At 50.1% G+C, this 20313-nt stretch overlaps 1 protein-coding gene across 1 annotated transcript; it reads left to right on the top strand.

Annotated features, from left to right (window-relative positions):
* Positions 1–15451: 15451 nt before the first annotated feature.
* Positions 15452–17673, top strand: LOC126536289 (uncharacterized). Its single transcript, XM_050183190.3, has 2 exons — positions 15452–15680; positions 16113–17673. The coding sequence occupies exons 1-2, from the start codon at positions 15672–15674 to the stop codon at positions 17340–17342; spliced, it is 1239 nt and encodes a 412-aa protein (XP_050039147.2). The 5' UTR covers positions 15452–15671; the 3' UTR covers positions 17343–17673.
* Positions 17674–20313: the final 2640 nt, after the last annotated feature.

Raw genomic sequence — 20313 nt, 5'->3', positions numbered from 1 at the left:
CAGTCGCAGTTTACTCCCTTATGGTCCTGACCTGTTGCTTGTCATCTCAGCTCACCTCACTTCCACTGTCCTGGCGCAGCTGCACGACGCAACGGCGGGCCATCTCGGCGTGTCACGACATACGACCGTGGGCTCGTGCGGCCTTTGCTAGCGCCAGAAAAGGTCGACACTGCCGCCTGCAGGCCATCTTCAGCCTCTGGACATTCCGCACAAGCCATTGCACCGCGTCGGCCTCAATTTACTCTGGCCGTTTCCCCTATCCGCCTCTGGAAACGAGTGGGACGCCGTTGCCACAGATTATGCGACGCGGTTTGTCATTACACATGTACTTCCCACTAGCTGTGCCACTAACGTTGCCGACTTCTTGCTGCATAATGCCATACTCTATCACGGCGCTCCTCGGCAACTGCTAACTGACCGGGGTAGACAGTTTCTGTCGAAGGCGATTGATGAAAAATCCTGCACGACGCAACATAAATTGCCATCCACACACGAATGGCTTGACAGAAATCCTGATTCGAACACTTACTGATATGTTGACCATGTATGTGTCTGACGACTACCATGACTGGGACGCTGCAATACCCTTTGTGACATTCGCGTACAACACATCCAAGCATGAGACCGCTGGTTATTCGCCGTTTTTTCTCTTATAGGGTCGCAACGCTACATTACCCATGGACACCCTGGTGCCTTCTTCTGGGTGCCCACCCACTGAATATGCTCGGGAGACTATTATATCCCGTGCCGACCATGCACGTCAAGTTGCTCGCACTCGATCTTTTTTTAGTCCCAAATCCACCAGCAGTCTCGCTACGACAGGAGCACCCACTTTTTTTTTGGATCGCTCGTCACACTTTGGTCACCAGCACGACGTGTCGGACTATCCGAAAAACTGCTTTTCCAGTATGCCGGTCCATATCGCGTGTGCCGCCAAGTGATTGATGTCACTTATGAAATAGCTCCGCTGCTGCCTTCATCATCATCTGCTCATCCCCGCACGGACATTGTCCACGTTGTCCGTCTCAAGCCGTATCGTGCCCCGGAGGCATCATAATATACCTTGTGTGCTAGTTCTTTCAGGTAGATTTATTCACCTCCACCGAGTCGCTGCTTTCGTCGCCGGAGGGTAGTGTTATGAGCCAGTTGTCCTGCGGATATAGAAGAAAATGCTGAAGTGTAGAGCGGACAAAAGGCGGACGAAGGGAGGTCTGTCGTCCGCCATCTTGTTATTGCGCCATAGTTAGTCTCCTTGTATACATAGTGTAAACAAATCGCCTTTTCTGTTGATCTCCCTATAACAATATGCCTGCCTATCCTCCCGAATATTTCCCACATTTCCCCAAATGAAAAGCTTCCTGAGCGATGCAGTTTTCTCTCTCTCTCTCTTGAGAACCGTGAGAACAGGTGCGTAACTTTTTGAGCGCTTCTGTTCGCACTAATAGCTTCGCTGTATTATCTTTCAGAATTTAAATAGCAATTTCCACCAGCGTCCGACCATACAATGGAAATCTTTTGCATATGGCTGCACGCACAGGCGAAATAGCATTTTTTATGTATGCCAAATTTTCCGCTATTAACGAATCGTTTATTGCGATAGCAATTATGCGGATACTCGCAGATTCATTTTGCCATCGGCGTCGCCGTGATGCCTCGTATCAACTCCAAGGGTGACAACACCGTTGCCGCGCGTCCTATGCTGTACGTGCGAGTGAAAACACGAGAGAAGCCGACGATGGCCAAATTGAGCGCCGATTGTCGGCTTCCCCCGCATGCTTTCACTCACAAATACAGCATACGGCGCGCGGCGACGGTGTTATCGCCCTTCAAGTTTATATGGAACATCACGGCGACGGCAAAATGTGCCTGGGGTGTTCATATAATCCCTACCGCAATAAAGGTATTGTATTTGGCTCTGTCCCACGGCGCGTATATAGAGCGCGCGATTATCAAGGCTGCGAAGTTGCTTGCAATTTTGGCGCACACAACTCGTTGTTATGTAACACGGTGAACCTGCTGTCGATCTTGTGCCGCTAATTCGTTGCCTGCCAATAAGGTGAACGTTCTTCTTTCGTTCTTTGTTTACTGCAGGCCTCTGGACCTCTGTGCGTCACTCTGTGCGCACTAACAATGGTTGTGCTTGCGACGCTCGTGACAGTGGCGATCTTGAAGGCTTCCTGGCATACGCCAGCGCCATTATCGAACGCGTGCGAGACGCATGCCTGCCTCGCCTACTCGAGACGGCTCCGCGCCTCCATCAACGAATCGGCGAACCCGTGCAAGAGCTTCACGCGTTTCGTTTGCGACGGCTGGAAGAAGGAGCACAGAGACACCGTGTTGAAGGAAGAGTTCCGTTACGTGCTTGACAAGCTTACGGACTCGCTGAAGGACATCACCGTTCCGCCGTCCGGGCAAAACGAGGAGCAACGGGCAGCCGCCGTGTACCGTAGCTGCGTGTCGCTTTTCGATGGCGGCAGGGACGATCTGCCGGCCGTCCGGAAGGCGCTCGATGACGCCGGCATCGAGTGGCCGCATCCGTCCACGGACGTCGACGTCCTCTACACGCTCATGTACTGCTCCCTGAAACTGGGCTGGGACGTGCTGCTCGATTTCGACATCGTGGTGAACAGCAGCCGCAGCCGCAGTGCGGTTGAGCTGATCGCAGGTCCGGGCAGGCTGTTTTCATTCCTGTACGACAAACACATTCGCCTGCGCTTCAATGGTGAGGGCGAGGCGAATTTCGAATTTCTCAAGGAGCGCTTTCAGCGCAACAATACGGTCACCTTAACGTACAGTCAGACGCAGTATTTAGAGGACCGTGCGCTGAAAAAGCTCTTGTACGCTGGGGCGATGCGCACAGGCAGCGTCGAAAGCTTAATTCTGAATGCGTCGGACATAGGCCTGACCGAAGCGAAGTGGACGGCAACTCTCCGGAAGCTTAACATGAGCCTGGCCGAAGATCCCTTGCTGACGACGACGAATGTCGCTTATGTGAACGCATTGCTGGATCTCTGGAGGTCGAATGGCTCGGCCTCGTTCCATACACTAGTCTCTTGGTCCACGGTTCAAGTGGCAGCTCTTTTCGCAAACAGGGAGCTCATTTACAATTATTACGATGATAACTACAAAGTGGCTAAGGTGCACTATGGCATCTTCTGTGCCACCAGAGCCATGTTCTTTTCTAGGCAGGCACTGTTCGCGAGATACAACGCCGATGTTTTACGGGGCAAGGCAGGGCCCATTGCGAGAGAACTGGCGCTGTCGGTACGGCTTGCCTTCTTTCGCCGTCTTTCCAACTCGACCTTTTTCGACGAGAACGTAACCGTGGTAGCCGACTGGAGCTCTCTTACGACAGCGTTCCACAACTTCGAGAAGCACAGCGAAGAGAACGAAACCGTTGTCCGAGGCCAGCTGCCGGACATGGCGGATTCGTTGGTGAGCAACTGGCAACATTCGGCAGTAGTCAGAAACACACCTGAAGTGGATCAGATGCTGTTCTCCATGATTCGCCGACGTTACTACGTCCACTCCTACGGGAAGAGGGACTTCCAACTGATGCCATATGCCCTGTCCTTTCCTCTGTTCGATTCAGCGCTGCCATCGTCTGTGAACTACGGTGGCTTCGGATACGAGGTCATGGTAGCGCTGGGCGAATTGCTTCTAAGCGCCTATATATACGACGTCGGAAAAGTTCCCCAAATTGTATCCCTATACCGTTGCCTGCTAACCAGCCAATACAGCGACGTCGAAGACGCCGACTATTTTGTAGCGCGAACTATTGGTCTCAACGCTCTTGTGGATGCTTACAAAAGCAGCGGCCGTGCCTTGGACAACGCTGTGAAAGGGCTCGAGAAATATCGCGGACTGCCGCTGGTGTTCATCGCTCTGTGTTACGTTCAGTGCCATGGCAGCGTGACTGTGGGAAAGGGCGAGGCTGTGTGCAATCTGCCGTTGCAGCAGTTGCCCCGGTTCGCTGAAGCCTTCGACTGCGCTCCAGGAGAGCCTATGAACCCTTCGGACCGATGCGAGCTGCTTTGAGCACTTCGATGTGTTTGTGGTTGTGGCGCATTTTTGATTACGATGGCACTTTTATGTAACTGTATTGTGTTCATCGTTCAAACTCTATTTATTTGTGGAAACCTATACATAACCGTTGGAGCCATGGGCTTCCCTCGTTAGGAGTAAAGACAGCATTTTGCCTCTATGTGCGCATGACTGTCATTTCCCTCGCGACGCCGTTAATTGCTCAAGTGTTGCACTGTTCTTTATATTACGTCACTCTTAAGCGGTGATAATTTTCAGATGTGTTCTCAGATTCAATGTACTGATTAGCTCGGTTAGGCACTGCCCAATGAAATGCGGATTGCCTAGGTGTTTGCAACGATCGACTTGTCAAAACACAGGCAGACTGTTTCAGGTGACTTCGCTGCAAGTGTACTTGTGCTGTTTGTGAAACTGACTCTTGCGTTAGCTCGCGGATTTGACTGCAGTGCAAAGCTTTTTTCCTAAATGCTTCGTTGACTACGGTCAGTGCATGTGGTTTATTTGCTCGGCTTTCCAGTTAAATGTATTTCACAAGGCATCGTAAAGGGGGCAAAAGCTCTATACAGCAAGATGGATAAACGGGCGATAATTCACGTGCATGTCTACTTTAGGGCAACGACAGATTGTGAAATCACGGGAAAGTGTGCTTTGTCGTTTGGTCTTCGTTTACTCTAATAATGTGCACGTGACAAAAGATCCAGCTCCAAGAAGTGCGCAATGGCTATGCCGAGTAATTTCGACATGCGCGGGCACTTGTCGCAGCACGATTTTTTTTTTGTCGCTAGGTGGGCGGACATACAGGTTGCTTGAATCCGTCGCCATTGGGAAACTATAGTTGATCAGCTGATTGATCTGCGTCGAGGAGCATATGAGCTCTGAGTGAAAGGAAATCGTTACAGGCAAGTCTGCGCACAGTAGAGCTCTCTCCCTCTCTCTCTCCCCCCACTCTCTCCCTCTCTCTCCCTCTCTCTCTCTCTCTCGATCTCGAGAAAGCTTTTACAGTTCTCGCAGATCAGCGGGCTAAATAGCGAGATTTAATTAAACCACACACCTTGAATTCTGCCTACGCATCACCTAGAACATGCTCCCTATTTCCACGAAACGGAACACTATGCCTCTCGTTCAGAGCGTCTTAACACACTAAACACACTAAACACACTAAAGCCACAAACGTTAACCATTCCACGTGTATCACCCCTGATATTGCTCTCATTTCCGTCAAATGTGAACTTGGTGTCACGTACAGTTGTCTTGGGACGCAAAGAAACGCTGAGAATAACGGAAGTTTATATAAAATGCTTTCGAGCTCTTGGTTGATTGGTTTGCTTTCACATAGTTGGGTCATACCCACTATTGGGGACTGGCCATGAATCTGATGCCCTTGCTGAAGGAATTTTTTTCTTAAGGCTGTGATTTATCCACACCCGTTAAACTTCGCATGTGTATGTGGGTAGGGCGAATCAGAAAGTATTTGCCCCTATTTCTTTTTAGTCAAATTAGGGCTGTAAATGCGAAGTCAGCATATCCATTCCCAGCGGTCGACCTTTCTTGGGCAAGCCCGGCCCTATCTGCCGGTAGCTGGGTGTGTGAGATGTAGATGGGTGTGTGAGGCTTGTGTCGGCTGTTGTGCGAGGATTCGTCTAAAGCGTGAATACGACTGAACAGATAATGCGTTCTCGAAATGAAATCTTCGTAGAATGTTTTCATTCACCCATATTACATCTTTCAATGAAGTTTACTCACTTGCAGTGCATACTCAAGCGAAGAAAAGCAAGAACAAACGAAACGCTGTCGCAAACCTTGTCGTCTGTCCTCCGACTTTAGCGGTTTGCCGATACTTTTACCTTTCATATAAATATACATTCAATCGCAAGCCCTCATAAATAAATAAATGAGGCTTTTATGTAATAATAGATTTAAAGCAGCTTTTTACTAGCTGGTTTAGTAGGAACGGAACCATTGTGACAGACGGAACGGTGCTAGCTATGCGCGTCTTGAAGATGTCCTGGCTCTCCGAGAACGATGCCAATTCGAAGCCACAATATCTCCTTATTCCCGTGCATACAACAGCGCATCAGCGCTAGATTTGCCTGTAGGTAACCTAGTGACAAACTATGTGAACATAGTAATGCATGTTGCGAAACTTGAACTACGTACATGGACAAACTTTAGCATTCTCTGATTTTCCCTGTATAAATAGGTTATATTTATTTAGGTGAACTGTATAGCTTTATAGAAGCTTCTATTCGCAGTTGTTTAGCCAAAGGATTATGATAATCTTTCTTTCTTCTTGTTGCATTTTTGTGTTCAGAGTGCTATATGCTCAATAATAAAAGTATTCGCTTTCTCGCTGTTTTGTTCGCGGTGGCATAGCATTCTACTATTTAAACGTATTTGATTCGGATAATCTTAATGTGTAATGTTTACTTTTGTTTGTCTTGTGTAAACAGCAATATTTATTTGACTTCGTCGTTCAGTAGGACAACCTCAAACCACCCACCTGCCCGACGTGGCTGCAGCATTGCATTTGAAATGACCCTTCAAATATGAAGTTTCATTGCACGATTTCTCAAATTCAATTTTTTGTGTGAATCAATATTTATGCCTCAGGTGAGGAGGGAGTTGCTGTGTTAAAAGCCTCGTGATTTAAGGCTCGATTAATCGTTTTGAATGTACCACCTGGAACCTTCAAATATACCTTGAGATCAAAACTTCTACTACAACTGATGTCACGAGCGAAATGGCGCTGTGCCGTTTACAAGCTTTGAGCAACGTAATTTTCTCAGTACATTTGCAGTACCACAATATAGGGCCCTGAGCGTCTGTGAATACCATAAGATACTGTGTAAACTACGTGGCCCTGTCGCTGCGATGCCGCTGTTTGCATCGACGTTGTCGATGCTTTCGACGTTGTTTTACACCAACGAACAACCTTATGGCATGCACCCTCGACATGGATATGTACCGTGTTTGAGGTTTAGCATCATCATTGTCACGTACGACTCCTTTATGCCGCCGACGCTGTTCTCACGAGCGTGACAACGAAGGTTTGCACGCAAATACACCGCCATCCTGTCGATACCAATTTCTATAACATACGCATAATGGAATCCTCGTCAGCTACATTATTGCTTGTTCTGGCCTCCGAAATACATGCACGGATGCCAGTACTGCTCTAAGAATCTGTGTGAAGCGCAAGACCCAGCACTGGCTAAATGCCCAGCACCATTAATTGTGGCGCGATAGCTTAGTGGTCAGCGCATTAGACTTCCAAATGCACATTGCTTCACTGGCATGCCCTCAATTCCCAGCAGAGGTGGTTGTGTAGAAATTTCATTTTCCTCCACGCTGTCGCAATGGCAAAGTTGCGGATGGCAAGGTGGCCTGGCAACATAATATAGTGTTGTGTGTCATCGATGACGACAGCAGTCTTCGTCAGCGTAACAGAATGGGCGGGCGGTTGGGACAGACGAATAAGCAAAGCTAGTTTCGTGCACATAACAGCTAAAGGCACACTCACACTAGGCCAACCCGAAACCGAGTCGGCAGACCGAAATCTGTTTCGTGTTGGTCTAGTGGGAGTGAGCCTTAAGTGGTGCAGCGCGAAGCTGGACAGAGGCACATGGAAAAGAGTTCTTTCCGTGTCTCTCTGTCCTGCTTCGCGCTGAATCACTTAACGTCATGAAAAACCAACTAGCCAATACCACTACCCTTTTAACTGAACTGCTGTCGCAGTAAAAAACGAGCGTTCAGTAATTATTTGCAAAACGCTTAATTAAGCTAGACAGGTTAACACTCTCTGACACATTGCACATATCATGCCTCTAATTAAATTTGACCAGATATTATTATGATATCAACATAGAATATGAGGACCGCGTCACAATTTCTTGCGCTTAAATTGAAATCAAATAAATTTTTAACAAAGGCTGTGGTTTATGTACACATATTTAAATTGGTGCGCGCACTTCGATTTTTCGATAACGTGGGGCTACGGACTTTTCAATCCATGAGCCATATAAGGCTTTCGCCTTAATGAATGAATTAGTTAATATTACGCTGTATAATAAACGAGGACCCGCGGCCTAAGCTACTCAACACGTGTTCACTCGACAAGGGCTAGTTCCGCGTTTTTGCTTCGTCTTCCTCTTCGACTCCAAGATTCCTGTGTTATCCTGCGTCGCAGTGTATATTCATCTATTTTCAACATCTTCCAAGAGGCAATGACGACGAGACAACGCGCGATAAACGACGGATTCAGGGCTGCATACTCCGCTTTGCCATCTAAAGTTCCACGTAACGCTGCTGGTCCTGCCGATCGTGGACCAAATATTATCGTAGTATCCGAGCCTTTTCTTCGCGTGTTTTACTAGTGATGCATGGACAAGTCGTCTGTTCGGTCTTCTGTCAAATAGAAAGGGTTTCACTTGTGTTCATTGTCCCTCGTTAGAAGCATTTCTCGAAGACGGATCTGCAACAGGCTTCGATTACTTCTGTCACTTTTCCACTAAATGACAGCTCTCCATAAACTATGAGACACTCTCTGGAGCTTGCTGTCACCTGTGGATTGGTGTTTATTCCATGTGCAGTATTTCACTTCTCCAGTCCGAAGACGTCGCACTGTAACTCTTTCGCAAAAGAATTTCTTGCACCGGCTGCAGCAGGTCTGCTCATTTGTAGACGTTTTTGCAACCTCTCTGCCTTCTGAATCCGCCATGCCTATCCAAGGGATTGCTATTATTGCATTACTGGGCGACAGGAAGCTGTTTCCTTTGGATCTTATGGCAGCATCTATAGATTGTTGGCGCCCTTGCATATCTCATATGCTTGCCAATTACACTCACACAGACCAAGTTCTTACTGTCTTCGCACTCTCCCTCTGTGGGTGAAACATTAGTTGGCGTAATTTCGTTGGGTGCAATCGACCCTTGTAACCTCCACCCAAAAATGCTTTCCACCACGGTAAGTTTAGCACCTATGCTGTCTACTCTCCCGCTTGTTACCTTCTAGTGCATGTCGGCTCCAATCAAAACGCTTATGTCGTCCGGGAGCCAAGTTCCTCGACGGACAAGATCAGCAGCGTAATATAGCTTTGATGGCCAGCGGCTAGCAATGACTAGTAGTGGACTAGTCATTGGAGCATACCTCGCGTACTTCTGGAGCCTCCAACGAGACTGTGCTGTCGTCACTTTGGCCTTTCATTGCGACTGAAACTCTTTGACAGTACTACCGATGCCATGGCTTCGAATTTCCCAAGGCCACTGATGACAGCTCTTCGGTAACTAGTGCTAGGCAATGCAGGGCCTTGGCAACGTCTTCACGCACGAAAAAATGCTGGATGCCGCTGTCCATAGCAGTAGGCGATCCAGGAGCCCTCGGTGCCCACATTCCGCAGTACTGATCCGGAACCAGTAGGAGCAAGAGCAGCACAGACCTTGCTCCTACGTCACATGTGGACGCTGTGATAGTAGTCGCTGGAGTCGCCCAAGACGCAGCAAGCCGCGCAGTCGCGCTGGGTGTAACGGTCCTTGCGACGGCGCTTGACAGCTTGCGAATGACTGTAAAGTTTTGACGTTGACACTTGTGCACGGGAAACTCTGCAAAAGTTAGCGACATGATTCCCCGTTCCGCAGAGGTAGCAGCAGAGTGCATTACGCAGCCCGGTTCATGTCTCTTCTCCAAGCATGTTGGCCGTGCATTGTGCGATGATGCGAGCGCTGCTGTTGCGCAAGGAGCAAGAATTGGATTACACGGCTGCGTTGACTCTGTCGCTGCTCAAGACGCCGATGAAATGCTAGTTGCACATCGTGACACTGTGCTCAGCTCATCAGCCTCTGTAGTCGAGTGACTGCGGAGGCTGATGCAACACGTTCAAGGTGCAACGTTAGCAACTCGCCCAACCTTCAACCCTTGCACGAGTGGCGAGTGTACGACGACGACAGCTCTTGCTTGCCTTCCTCCTGCACCTCAACCTTGATTCGCAAGAACAACAAAAGGTCCTTCGTTTAGTGCGTTCTTGCTTCAGGCATCTTGGGCTCAGCTGTGTGTCCTGCTTACCCTCCTCTTTGTTCTGCCGGCACAAGATTGCCAAGAATCGAAGTTCTGCAGCAGTTCTGTCAGGAGCGTAATATTCCGAGAGGCGCTGGCCTTGCAAGTTCTCGCGTGCCTTCCAAAGACGTTCCGTCGAAGTCGTCCTGATCATGGAAGAACGATTCACAGGTTTCGGCACAAAAAAATGTGATAAACTAGGGTCCGTGACGTAAGCTTCCGAACACGTTTTTACTCGGCAGGGTCTGCTGCTATCGTTATCCGCTGACATTATGGCTGATACCCGTTATGGAGGGTTGACTATGAATCAGATGAATAAGGCTTAATGAAAACAGAAATTAAAGTTCGCTTTCAAATTTGCGAGAACTGATAAATCCAACGTGATAGATGCAAGGAAAGTAATAACGTATCCTGAATTGAAATGTACTGGGACTAATAATCATAACGGAAGCAGATTTAACTCGGCAATCGCTTCGAATCAGTAATTAAATTCCTGGACGGCGGCGCACACATCCCTGTGGCTGTGCCCGAGAGTCGAAGCTCGAAATAACAGGATAACGGTAACTTTCAGTTCCAGGCTTATTTTGCGAAAAAGAATTTCGAATATTCTTCTCTCAGAAATAAAAGAAAAACATTGATTATCGCGGGTTATTTCATTAAGAGGTCTGTATGCCTTGAAGATACTTATGGGAAGACATTATATGTACAGGCTTTACGTCGTTCTTGTGTGTTTTGCGTGCAAGATGCCAGGAGACGTAGTGGTAGCAGTGTTTCACATGGCAATATGCCCGTCATTCCGGACAGCTCTTTTTCGCCGAACGAAAACGCCGTCACACCCGAGGATTGCTGATAACTTGCGAGATTCGTCTTCCACCTAGGGGTTTAGAAAAAGTCTCAAGGGAGGCGGGGATTAAAGCGATTTTCGTTTGAGAACTAGAACGCGCATCAAGGCGGAATTTCCTAGTCCAGAAACAGGCCTTTGCGCTGCCTTTGTTGTAATTTCATGTTGGCGTTTCAGTTAGCACTTATCAGCGCTGCGGAAGAATGAAGTCTCCATGCTTCCTCGTCGTGAATTATGCTGTGAAAAGAGCGCATACGTAAACACGTCTAGCGACCACTTCTGTCAATAAAGCAATTCTCGCTGTTGGCTTCGCCTCGCAACACTTGTGCTTTGCGGAGCAAGACAACTTCGATTTCCAAGCGAGCGTCTGGTATCGTTGGTCAGCACGTTAGATTATGAGTGCACCAATGATTGCCCGTGAGTTCGAGCGAAAGCGAGCGCTAACGCTCGCAAGTGTCAGCCAGTTTGACTGAACGGGAGTGGGAACGGCGAGTAAGCGTTAGTGGGCGTGAAGAGCGTGTTCTGACTGGCGCAAGTGGACGTGTGAGCGTTCGTCGATGCTGCATACAGAGTCCAGACAACGTGAGTGCGCATAGCCGTTCGTTGAAAGCAGGTTATTGTCGGCCATTGTGAGCACACTTCAGTTTGAATGTGAGAGAGCGCTGAAAACGGGAGAATTCCTTTGCAGGACGTTCCAGCCGGCCGTGCCAGCAGCCAGTCCTTACGAAGAGCCCGCCTCTTCTTTCCAGCTCGCTTCTTTCTGCGGGAAGCAATTTACGTTTGCTGTGTGATTTGGCCCTGTCAGATCAGATTCTAACTAATACCGGCAAATGGAGGCCTTAGGAGATCACCTAAGATAAAGCAGGCGGCGAGGGGTCGGGGGGAGGGGGAGGTTATCAAAGCTGGGACTAGGGCAATCCGTAGGCCTCGGTATACTCCCCCAATCCACGGGCCAGTCTGGGTTCCAGCTTTTGTGTCCCCGTTACCTCTTGGATGTCCCAGAGGCGCCACCAAAGTACACTAAAAATGACACGTTGTTTACTCGCACTGGAAGTTGGACCCCTGCGCGCGGTGCGAAAGGAAGCCCGCCTGCTGGAACGTACTGCAAAGAACCGCTCCCGCCAAAAAACCCGAGCGGACGCTCGTGTCACTTGGTGCGACTGTGAACAGATATTAGTTGATGCCGGCACGTGAGTGTGGACAAGAATGTGAGTGAGTGAGTGAGTGAGTGAGTGAGTGAGTGAGTGAGTGAGTGAGTGAGTGAGTGAGTGAGTGAGTGAGTGAGTGAGTGAGTGAGTGAGTGAGTGAGTGAGTGAGTGAGTGAGTGAGTGAGTGAGTGAGTGAGTGAGTGAGTGAGTGAGTGAGTGAGTGAGTGAGTGAGTGAGTGAGTGAGTGAGTGAGTGAGTGAGTGAGTGAGTGAGCGAGCGAACGAGCGAGTGCTGGGCAGGGCGAGTGGACGTCAATGGGAATGAGTGTGGAGAAGTGTGAGTAAATCATTCCGAACGCGACTAAGTGAATATGAGGCACAAGCGGAGTGCGCGTAGGAACCTTTGAGCGGAGATGATTGCTAGATCTTTCAGTCGGGACCGGGACAAGAGAATGAACAGCATATGTGGAAGTTAGAGCACAGAATAATGCGTCTAGGCGCGAGAACTCAGAGGAGAAAGAAAAGCCGAAAGCAAGTCGGCGACAACCGTCAATTGATTTATCTAAGGCCTTTCTATGAGTGTGTGAATCTGTGTGTGTGTGATTGTGATTGAGCGAAAGTCACATTTTGTATGTTTCTTGGGATTTGCTATCTGAACCCGTGAATTGTACGATGTGGGGTGCTGACAGACGCTAGCCGCGTCTACCCAAGTGACTCGGAGCCGAGTTGACCGAACGAATGCACACACCTTTATTGGACAACCATATATACAGAACGCATGGCGCGTAGCGCCCTCTACATCTCTCCCCCGAGATATGCGCACAAGAAACACCAAACACTTCGAGAGACGTTCGCTTTTATTGTATAGTCCGAAAGTATCCCACCGCTGTGCTCTAGTTCTGTCCTTCGCACGGCATCGAACAGAAATGCGTCCTCGCTGAGTGAATTCACGTTGATGGCCACGTGACCATTACGTCGGCATGATCACCGCTTACACGGATCGGTTCTACATGCAAAAACAGCTTCCCAAAACCTTGGGCCACCATCGACGCCTTTCTTCTTTCTTCGTTTCGCTTAATCTCTCTCAGCGCGGAGAGAAAGAGCAACGGTCGTTTCCTTCAGCGTTGTTTCCATTCTTAGAGGATAGTACCTCAGCGTCCGCGAAGCCACTGCCGGCCGGGAGGAAATGGCGATGCCAGGCGAACAGCCATACACGCGACATTCGTGCACAATTGAGGCCCAAGCAGGCAAAAAAGACGGAAATAATGCACTGATTTTCACTGGGAATGCCTTCACAGCATCTGCTCGCGGAAACTTATCTTTGCTTCGTGAAATTAATCTTCAACTTTGGCACAGTTCACTGTGGCACGGTCGCAGGGTACCTCTGCGTGGCCGCTTCCCTATACTGTTGTGTGAAAATGAAAATTTGAGAGAAGATGAGTGCACTTCAAGTAGTAATAGACATTCCTTCTTTCTGCGTAAGCTCCAGTTATGCTTTGTCTTCGCTGTCAAACTTTTGAGTGCCGGGACCGCATCGTCATTGTTCCACCCGGGAATAAAAAAAAAAAAGAAACAAGCCGCGGATAATGAGCTAGCTTATGGCTAAAACCATCGCATTGTCATGCCGTGCATGCTGCATGTGCCTGCGTGAGAAAACACTCGCACCGAGTCGGTATAACCAACACTCTTTAGGGAATTATTGACTCGTTACAAAACAACAATGAGGTTGTTTTGCGTTCCTTGATGCCGTCGTGCACGTCATATGCAGCCCAGACCCGGTAACGCACTACCCGCGGGCATTTGGCACCCAACGTGGGGCCCTGGCAAATTTGGAAACACAGTATATTTCCCCTCCCCCTTCCAATCTTTGCACATGCTCTGCAAAAACAAAACAAAAACAAAAAGACACGTCACTCTCGATGTCGAGGCACACCAAAGTGCCGGTATTGCTGAAAAGAGAGAGCCGGTGCTAGATGTAGGTCGTGCACTGCCCAGAACAACCGTAACCGAGATCGAACGTTGCACAGCACGCATCTCGGTTGGGAGGGTTAATCACAGCCCGCGCGCACGTCTTCATCCGCTCAGTTCAGCAGACCGTACAGCGCGTTCCACGACGAGCCTGACTCGACTCACTTTTTTTACGCGGAGGACCGCTCGGTGACCCGCCGTCGTCCGCCCGCCCAAATGCTCGCCGCGGTGGTGGTCTCGAAAAGCACGCGACTTTCTCTGCCTCGTTGGACAACAATGAAGCGCTCAAGGCGACCTTGGGGAGGCGGTTCTTGCCTGCGAGCACGCCGGCGCAGGCTGCCGAAGCGTTCACGTCCACTCACTCCGCGCGCATTCCTGCACTGCTTCAGAGGTTCCGCGGAGCGCTCCTGGAAGAAAGACGTAAAAGTCGGGCGATTTCAACGATGACAACATGCGACGGTGCTGTCTTTCCGCCGACGCGCCTCCCAACCAGATAATGGTACCACGTGCCGCTTCCTCTCTGCTCTGAGGCCTGTAGGAAAGTGCAGGGGGAAGAGAAGGGGGACCACCCAGTTCTGCTGTTGACGGCGCGGCTCGGACTCGCGTCGTCGCGCGAAGCACCATTCGGAAACAACGCCGGATGCACGAGCGCTCGCGAGCAGCGTCAGAAAAGCTGGTTGGTTGCGCGCAGTGTTGGCGAAGCTGAATGCCTGTGCCACTGAATCCTCCCTGTCTTGGCGGAAAAGAACAGCCTCCTTGTAGCCGCATTGTAGGCGGCTAAATTAAAAAAAGCCCTCGAAGTCTCTAGCTGTAAACGCCAAGGCTATGTCGATGTTCTTGACACGACTCTTCAAAGATCGACTAGAAAGGCATGGATATTGGTATTCTGGTCAAGTTCTTACGCTCCAGCAGGTGGTGTCGCCGTTGCTGCAGGTTTTCGCTTGGCTGCACGGAACTCAAAGACAGACGTGCGGATATATAGGGGCGGTGATCCGACGTCGAAGCGGGTGGGCCGCGCGGCGGTGCATTCCTAGAGCGCCTTGCCGGCTCGCGAGAGCGCCCGAACAAGCCGTAACAACGGCTTTCAAGACGTCTGGAAGGAGCCTCTATCCCAGAGCGCGCGAGAGGGAGAGAGGGAACGATCCAGCGAGCGCTCCTTTCTTCCGACGACCCTTGCTAACCCCGGCAGGCGGTTATAGCGAGCAGTATGCTCACGCATAGAGCGATGCCAGATTATAAAGAAAACAAAAGGAACAAGAGGCGGCCGCCTTTTTCCTTTGGTGCTCGGCCTTGCCGCGCTGGCGCGATGTACTTTGCACTTTCGCGTTGCAGAGAAGAAAAAAAAAAAATGCTAGAGGTGTGCGAGGCAACACGCGCTAGTTGGAAGCGTCGGCGCTTCGACGCGACGGCGGGCGCGCTTATTTTTCCTGCGCGGCCGCGTCAAATGTGGCTCGTCACGACGGCGCCGCGCGCGCCTCCAATGCCACGGCCGGATCGTGCACTGTTATGGAGTGGCGTCCGCATTCCTAGGTCGCGTATAAGGCACCCTGCGGCAGCCTGCTGGGAGTCACTCGTCGCTGATCCTTCGGTGCAGCTTCAGCAGCAGCAGCATCTCTCGGCACCATGGGAGCGGTAGGTACTGCGTTGTGACGCAGACGACCGACACTTTCGCCTGCCGCAGCGCTTTCGTCGCTTAGTGATGTGCAATGAGCCGCCGGGTACCACTTGGATACGCAGCTCTTTATCTGCCGTCCTCTTCAAGTGCCGAGTATTCAGGCATAGCGCAACTCCGCCACTTCTGGTGGCTTCTGCTTTCGAGAAGACGCAACGAGCAACACCAGCGGGGTGTCGGCGCCAAGTGTGGGGACCTAGTGGAGCCAGGAGCAATCTGTGTGCGCCTAGTGCCTCGTCTTTTTGTCAGAAATTAACGATGAATAGCGGCGCCCACTCTGTGCTAAACGTTGTTAACGCCCTTTAGCTTTGCACCGCGAGCGCGTTTCATCATGCCCAATTAAGCAGCTTTGGTGGCTGAAACGCCCTGCACTTTTTTATCTTCTTTTTCAGAATTACCAGCGGCAGTGCCTGCTCCTGCTGCTGTCCTGTGCTGCGTGCTCCGCTACTTTCTTTGGAGGCGGTGGCAAGGGCGGTGGAAGAGGGGGTGGAACTGCCACTTTTATCATTAGTGGTCCTACACCCGCTATGGGTGGCGGCGGCGGCGGCGGCGGCGCGCCGGGAATGGGAATGGGAATGAACATGTTCGACGTCATTGACGTTGTCGAGACAATCGGCACTGCGGACGTCGACGGCAACGTGCTCGTCGAGGGTGGCGAGGACGGCACCTTGGTGAACTTGGAACCTGGGTCGCCGCCGGAGGTCGCCAAGGTCGAGCCTCCTTCCCCAGGGCCCGCACCTCCACCGGCATCGCTGCCACCCCCGCCACCCCCACCACCTCCCCCGGTCGAAGAGCCTCCGCCGCCGCCGAGCTACGGGTCTCCGCGCAGGCCGCCCTCTCGGCCAACCGGAGGATACGGAGGCGGCCCCGCAGCACCCGCTTTCGACGACGATGGCGGCGACTACGCCGAACCGGCGGCGGAAACTCCGGACATCGGCGAAGACTTCGACTCTCCAGGAGACATCTACGGCAGGTCGCCCGTCGTCATCCGAACGGACGACGCCGAGTACGAAGAGACGCCCCCTGGCTCAAGAGCCGCTGGGTACGCGCGCCTGGTGTCGGCGGGAAGAAAAAGCACCCGAGGATACCGCCCGCAGCCCAAAGCCAAGTCTTCCGCTCGCGCTGCCGCTCGCTACACTAGCGCTCGAGTCACAAAGAAGCCACGGTTCACCATCAAGCGCTTCCCTATCGAGAAGTTGAGCGCCGCGTTGCAGGCCGAGGATCCGCTGGAACTGATCAGGACTCTGGAAGGCAAGCAGCAGCAGCGGCCGCAGCAAGAACAGCGCAGCCAGCGGCTGAGGGGTGTTTACGCCAGTCGCGACCCGTCCAAGACAAAGTGGAAGACGGTCGGCGTGTTCCCGTCGTCGAAGCCGCGGCAGAATTACAGAGGAGTGGCCACCAACTCGGGTAAGTGGCCCGCCAATGTGGAGCACCGAGGCCGCAACTACCGCGGCATGAAACCCGTGGTTCTACACTTGTCCATGAAGGGCAAGCAGTCTGGAGGCACTACGAAGCGCCCCAAGTGGATAAGGTCTATCATGCTGATCCCCTCCTCTGTCGACATGAAGGGAGATCGGGCCACGGAGAGCAGGAGACGGCACAGAATCTACCTAGAGGAGTGAAACAGTGCGCGTCGCTCATGCGCTGAAGTACCGCGCCTGTTTTGGTCGCCGTGTGCAGACTCTTAAGGTAACCGAGAGACTGTCCGTCAATCGCCGTGCTGTTGCTGCATCTCGACGAATGTTTGCAGATACACCGCTGGTGGCTCTGCCAGCCACACTGTCAAGCGCCTCGGACGTTTGGTGGTGTGATGTTTGTACATAACAACATTCATTTTGGAAGTTGTCGAGCCGATGCGCAACTGGAACATAGTGCCCACGCTTGAGAACATCCGCAGCTTTCGTTTCATTTCTTCATTTTGATGGCAAAATAAATGATTTCAAGTACAGATGTCACGTTGACTGGTCCGTCTACTTCGCTTGTTCTTCTTCGAACGTCATACAGGCCTATATGACCATACGTCAAAATGACCGTCCAGCCACATAATATGAAAATAGGATGCCATTTCCATCCATCTCATGGCTCTCTGACCTTACACAACCTTTGAGCGATTTTGGTCTACCGTAGTAAAGTGAAAAGAGGGTTGATATGTGCAGTTTTCGCCACGAACATCTATAGCAGTGATGTGGTGAGGGCCAATCCAGGCACTCTTATAGGAATTACAGAAAAACAGATATCGCACAACGGCTGCACTTCGTCTTCGTTGGAAGAAATAAAAACTTAACATGGGAATAAACATCAACAGCGATTCATTGTAGCTCGACCATATCCCTCTTTTCCACAAGCCGAACAACGAGCGTTACCTACTGTACTACAAGATGCCTAAAGGAGAGACGGCGACGTGCGTGACAAGCTGGGTTCTTTTCATCACTTTTATAACGCTGCATACGCTTATGCTCCTTACGCTCTTAATACGGTTAACAAATAGACAAACGACAAAAAAGAAACTTGCTCCGCGAGAACGGTTGTACATCTTCTTCACTTAAATGCGCAACATGTAATGGTGCCAAGAGACCAGTAGGTCAAACACTTCACGTTCTAAACATGCCCAACTCACGAAATCGTGACTTTTGACATCCGTGGGACGCTTGTTATCAAATTTGTGTCGAGTGTCGTACGTCGAGCGTTATATGGCGGCGACTACGTTGGAAAAGTGGCCAAAAGCGTACAAGCGTGATACACCTGCTAGTGACAACGTGTTGGCTTTTGTCGTGAAGTATTTTAGCCGAAAACACGCTAGTGCAGTCAGTATTTAGTGAGTTTAATAAGATATGAATGTGGAATGTCGTGGTGTGTGTAATTGTGGTGTTAAGAGGAAACTTTAGCTGCGGGTCTCTTATCTAAATACAGGGGAAAGGAAAAATTGGTTTCCTCGGCAAGCACTGTACCAAATTTGAGTAAGTTTGTTGCATTTAAAATAAAAAGTAAAAATTTAGTGACTGTTTGTGGAGATTTTTGATTTAGGTCGTGAATACTTTAATAAAAATTTGTAAATATCGTAAATTTTCAGAAAACGATGATATGAAGTTTGCAACTTTATAACTCAGCAATTAAAAACGATACCACATTTCTGTAAATGGCCCCAGATAGTACATTTAAAGCGGACAAAATTGATATATTATATATGGCTTTAAAAAGAACATCATGTTGTGAGTAGAACATTTGCAAAACCCTTGTAAACGATGTAACAGATTCACGTAAAATATAATATGACGTATCAAATTTGTCCGCTTTGGATGCTCCAATGGATGGAGTTTTTACATAACTGCGATATCTGTTCTGGGTGAAGGGCTACCAATTTGTAGACTTTGTGCTTCAACTTTCTTTTTTCAAACCTACCAATTTTTGAACATTCCATTAAAAACAATTCTGGCTCTAAATCGAAATTTCTCTTCTAACAGTCACTAGAATTTAACTTCCTCTCTCAAATGCAACAGATTTCATTAAAATCGGTGCAGTGGTTATCTCATAAAAGCGCTTCTGCATTTTACATGTACTTGAAAAGGTGGCATCGGAGTTGGGCCCGAGGAAGGGTGTAGGCGGTCCAGAGCGGGACGCATCTGCAGACCCGTTACCCTCCCGAGCAACACTGAAGCATATAGCGTAAAGCCGCGCTACAGCTGTCATACTATATAGGAAAGCAATGCTGCCCCATTATAGTTACTGGGCGCCGTGCTCAGTTAGACATCAACGTAATTATCCACTGCGCAGCCAAACTACATATGATATTGTGGCGTGAACACAAGTCGTCTATTCTTACTCTTCACGCATGTATCCACAGCATCTCGTCTTGATCTTTACTGGATACGCGCCCCAGCGTTAAGCTCTTTAACACTGCAATGCGGCGATTCGCATTGTGGCAGAACATACGAGGCCGACTCACTTAACGGATAATTTTCGGCCACAAACATTTTCTTGTGCGCGCGAACTTAGCGGTATCGCGTGGAGTTTCACGTGATCAATGTCCGTGCATTGTATGGGGGTGTTCTTCAAATATTTCCAGGTACCTTTACTTCTCTTCTGCCGAGCTGGTGAATGACTGCACTTCAAACTCATATATCCGGCACATATATTTTTTTTTTTTGAAAGAAGAACTTGCGTGTTCATAGATTGAAACGACAGCTAGGGTGCGAGAAATCGCATATAGCACTACAGTTTCGGCCGGTAGGAAGTTAAAGAATCCATGGCAGCCGTGGGCACAGCTAACACGCGGGACGAACGCAGTGCAGCCCCTGCGTCGTTGTCCATGACAGCGCACTCGCCCGCCCGCTTGTGGGCACGCAAGCTTATCCGCCGCTAAGGGCGACGTGCTCGCGCACGGAACACAGGGTTTGGAAAGAGGCACGCTGGCGCGAACAAAGGAAGCCCAAATTAAGAACGAATTGTTGAGACCGCCATTGCAAGGGGGTGAGCTGGTGTCCGGGAACAGAGCCAGGCTTTCTTTTCACCTGTTCGAGGTGATGCCGCTGCCGCAAAAGAATAGGCCGACGTTTTTCGGAGGTGCGAATTCTGTGGGACGCACAGAGGGAACGA

The sequence above is a fragment of the Dermacentor andersoni genome, chromosome 4 (genome assembly GCF_023375885.2).
Source record: "Dermacentor andersoni chromosome 4, qqDerAnde1_hic_scaffold, whole genome shotgun sequence".
NCBI classification, from domain to species: Eukaryota; Metazoa; Arthropoda; class Arachnida; order Ixodida; family Ixodidae; genus Dermacentor; species Dermacentor andersoni.
Note: the sequence above shows the minus strand (reverse complement) of the source record. Positions and strands in the feature narration are given on the sequence as shown.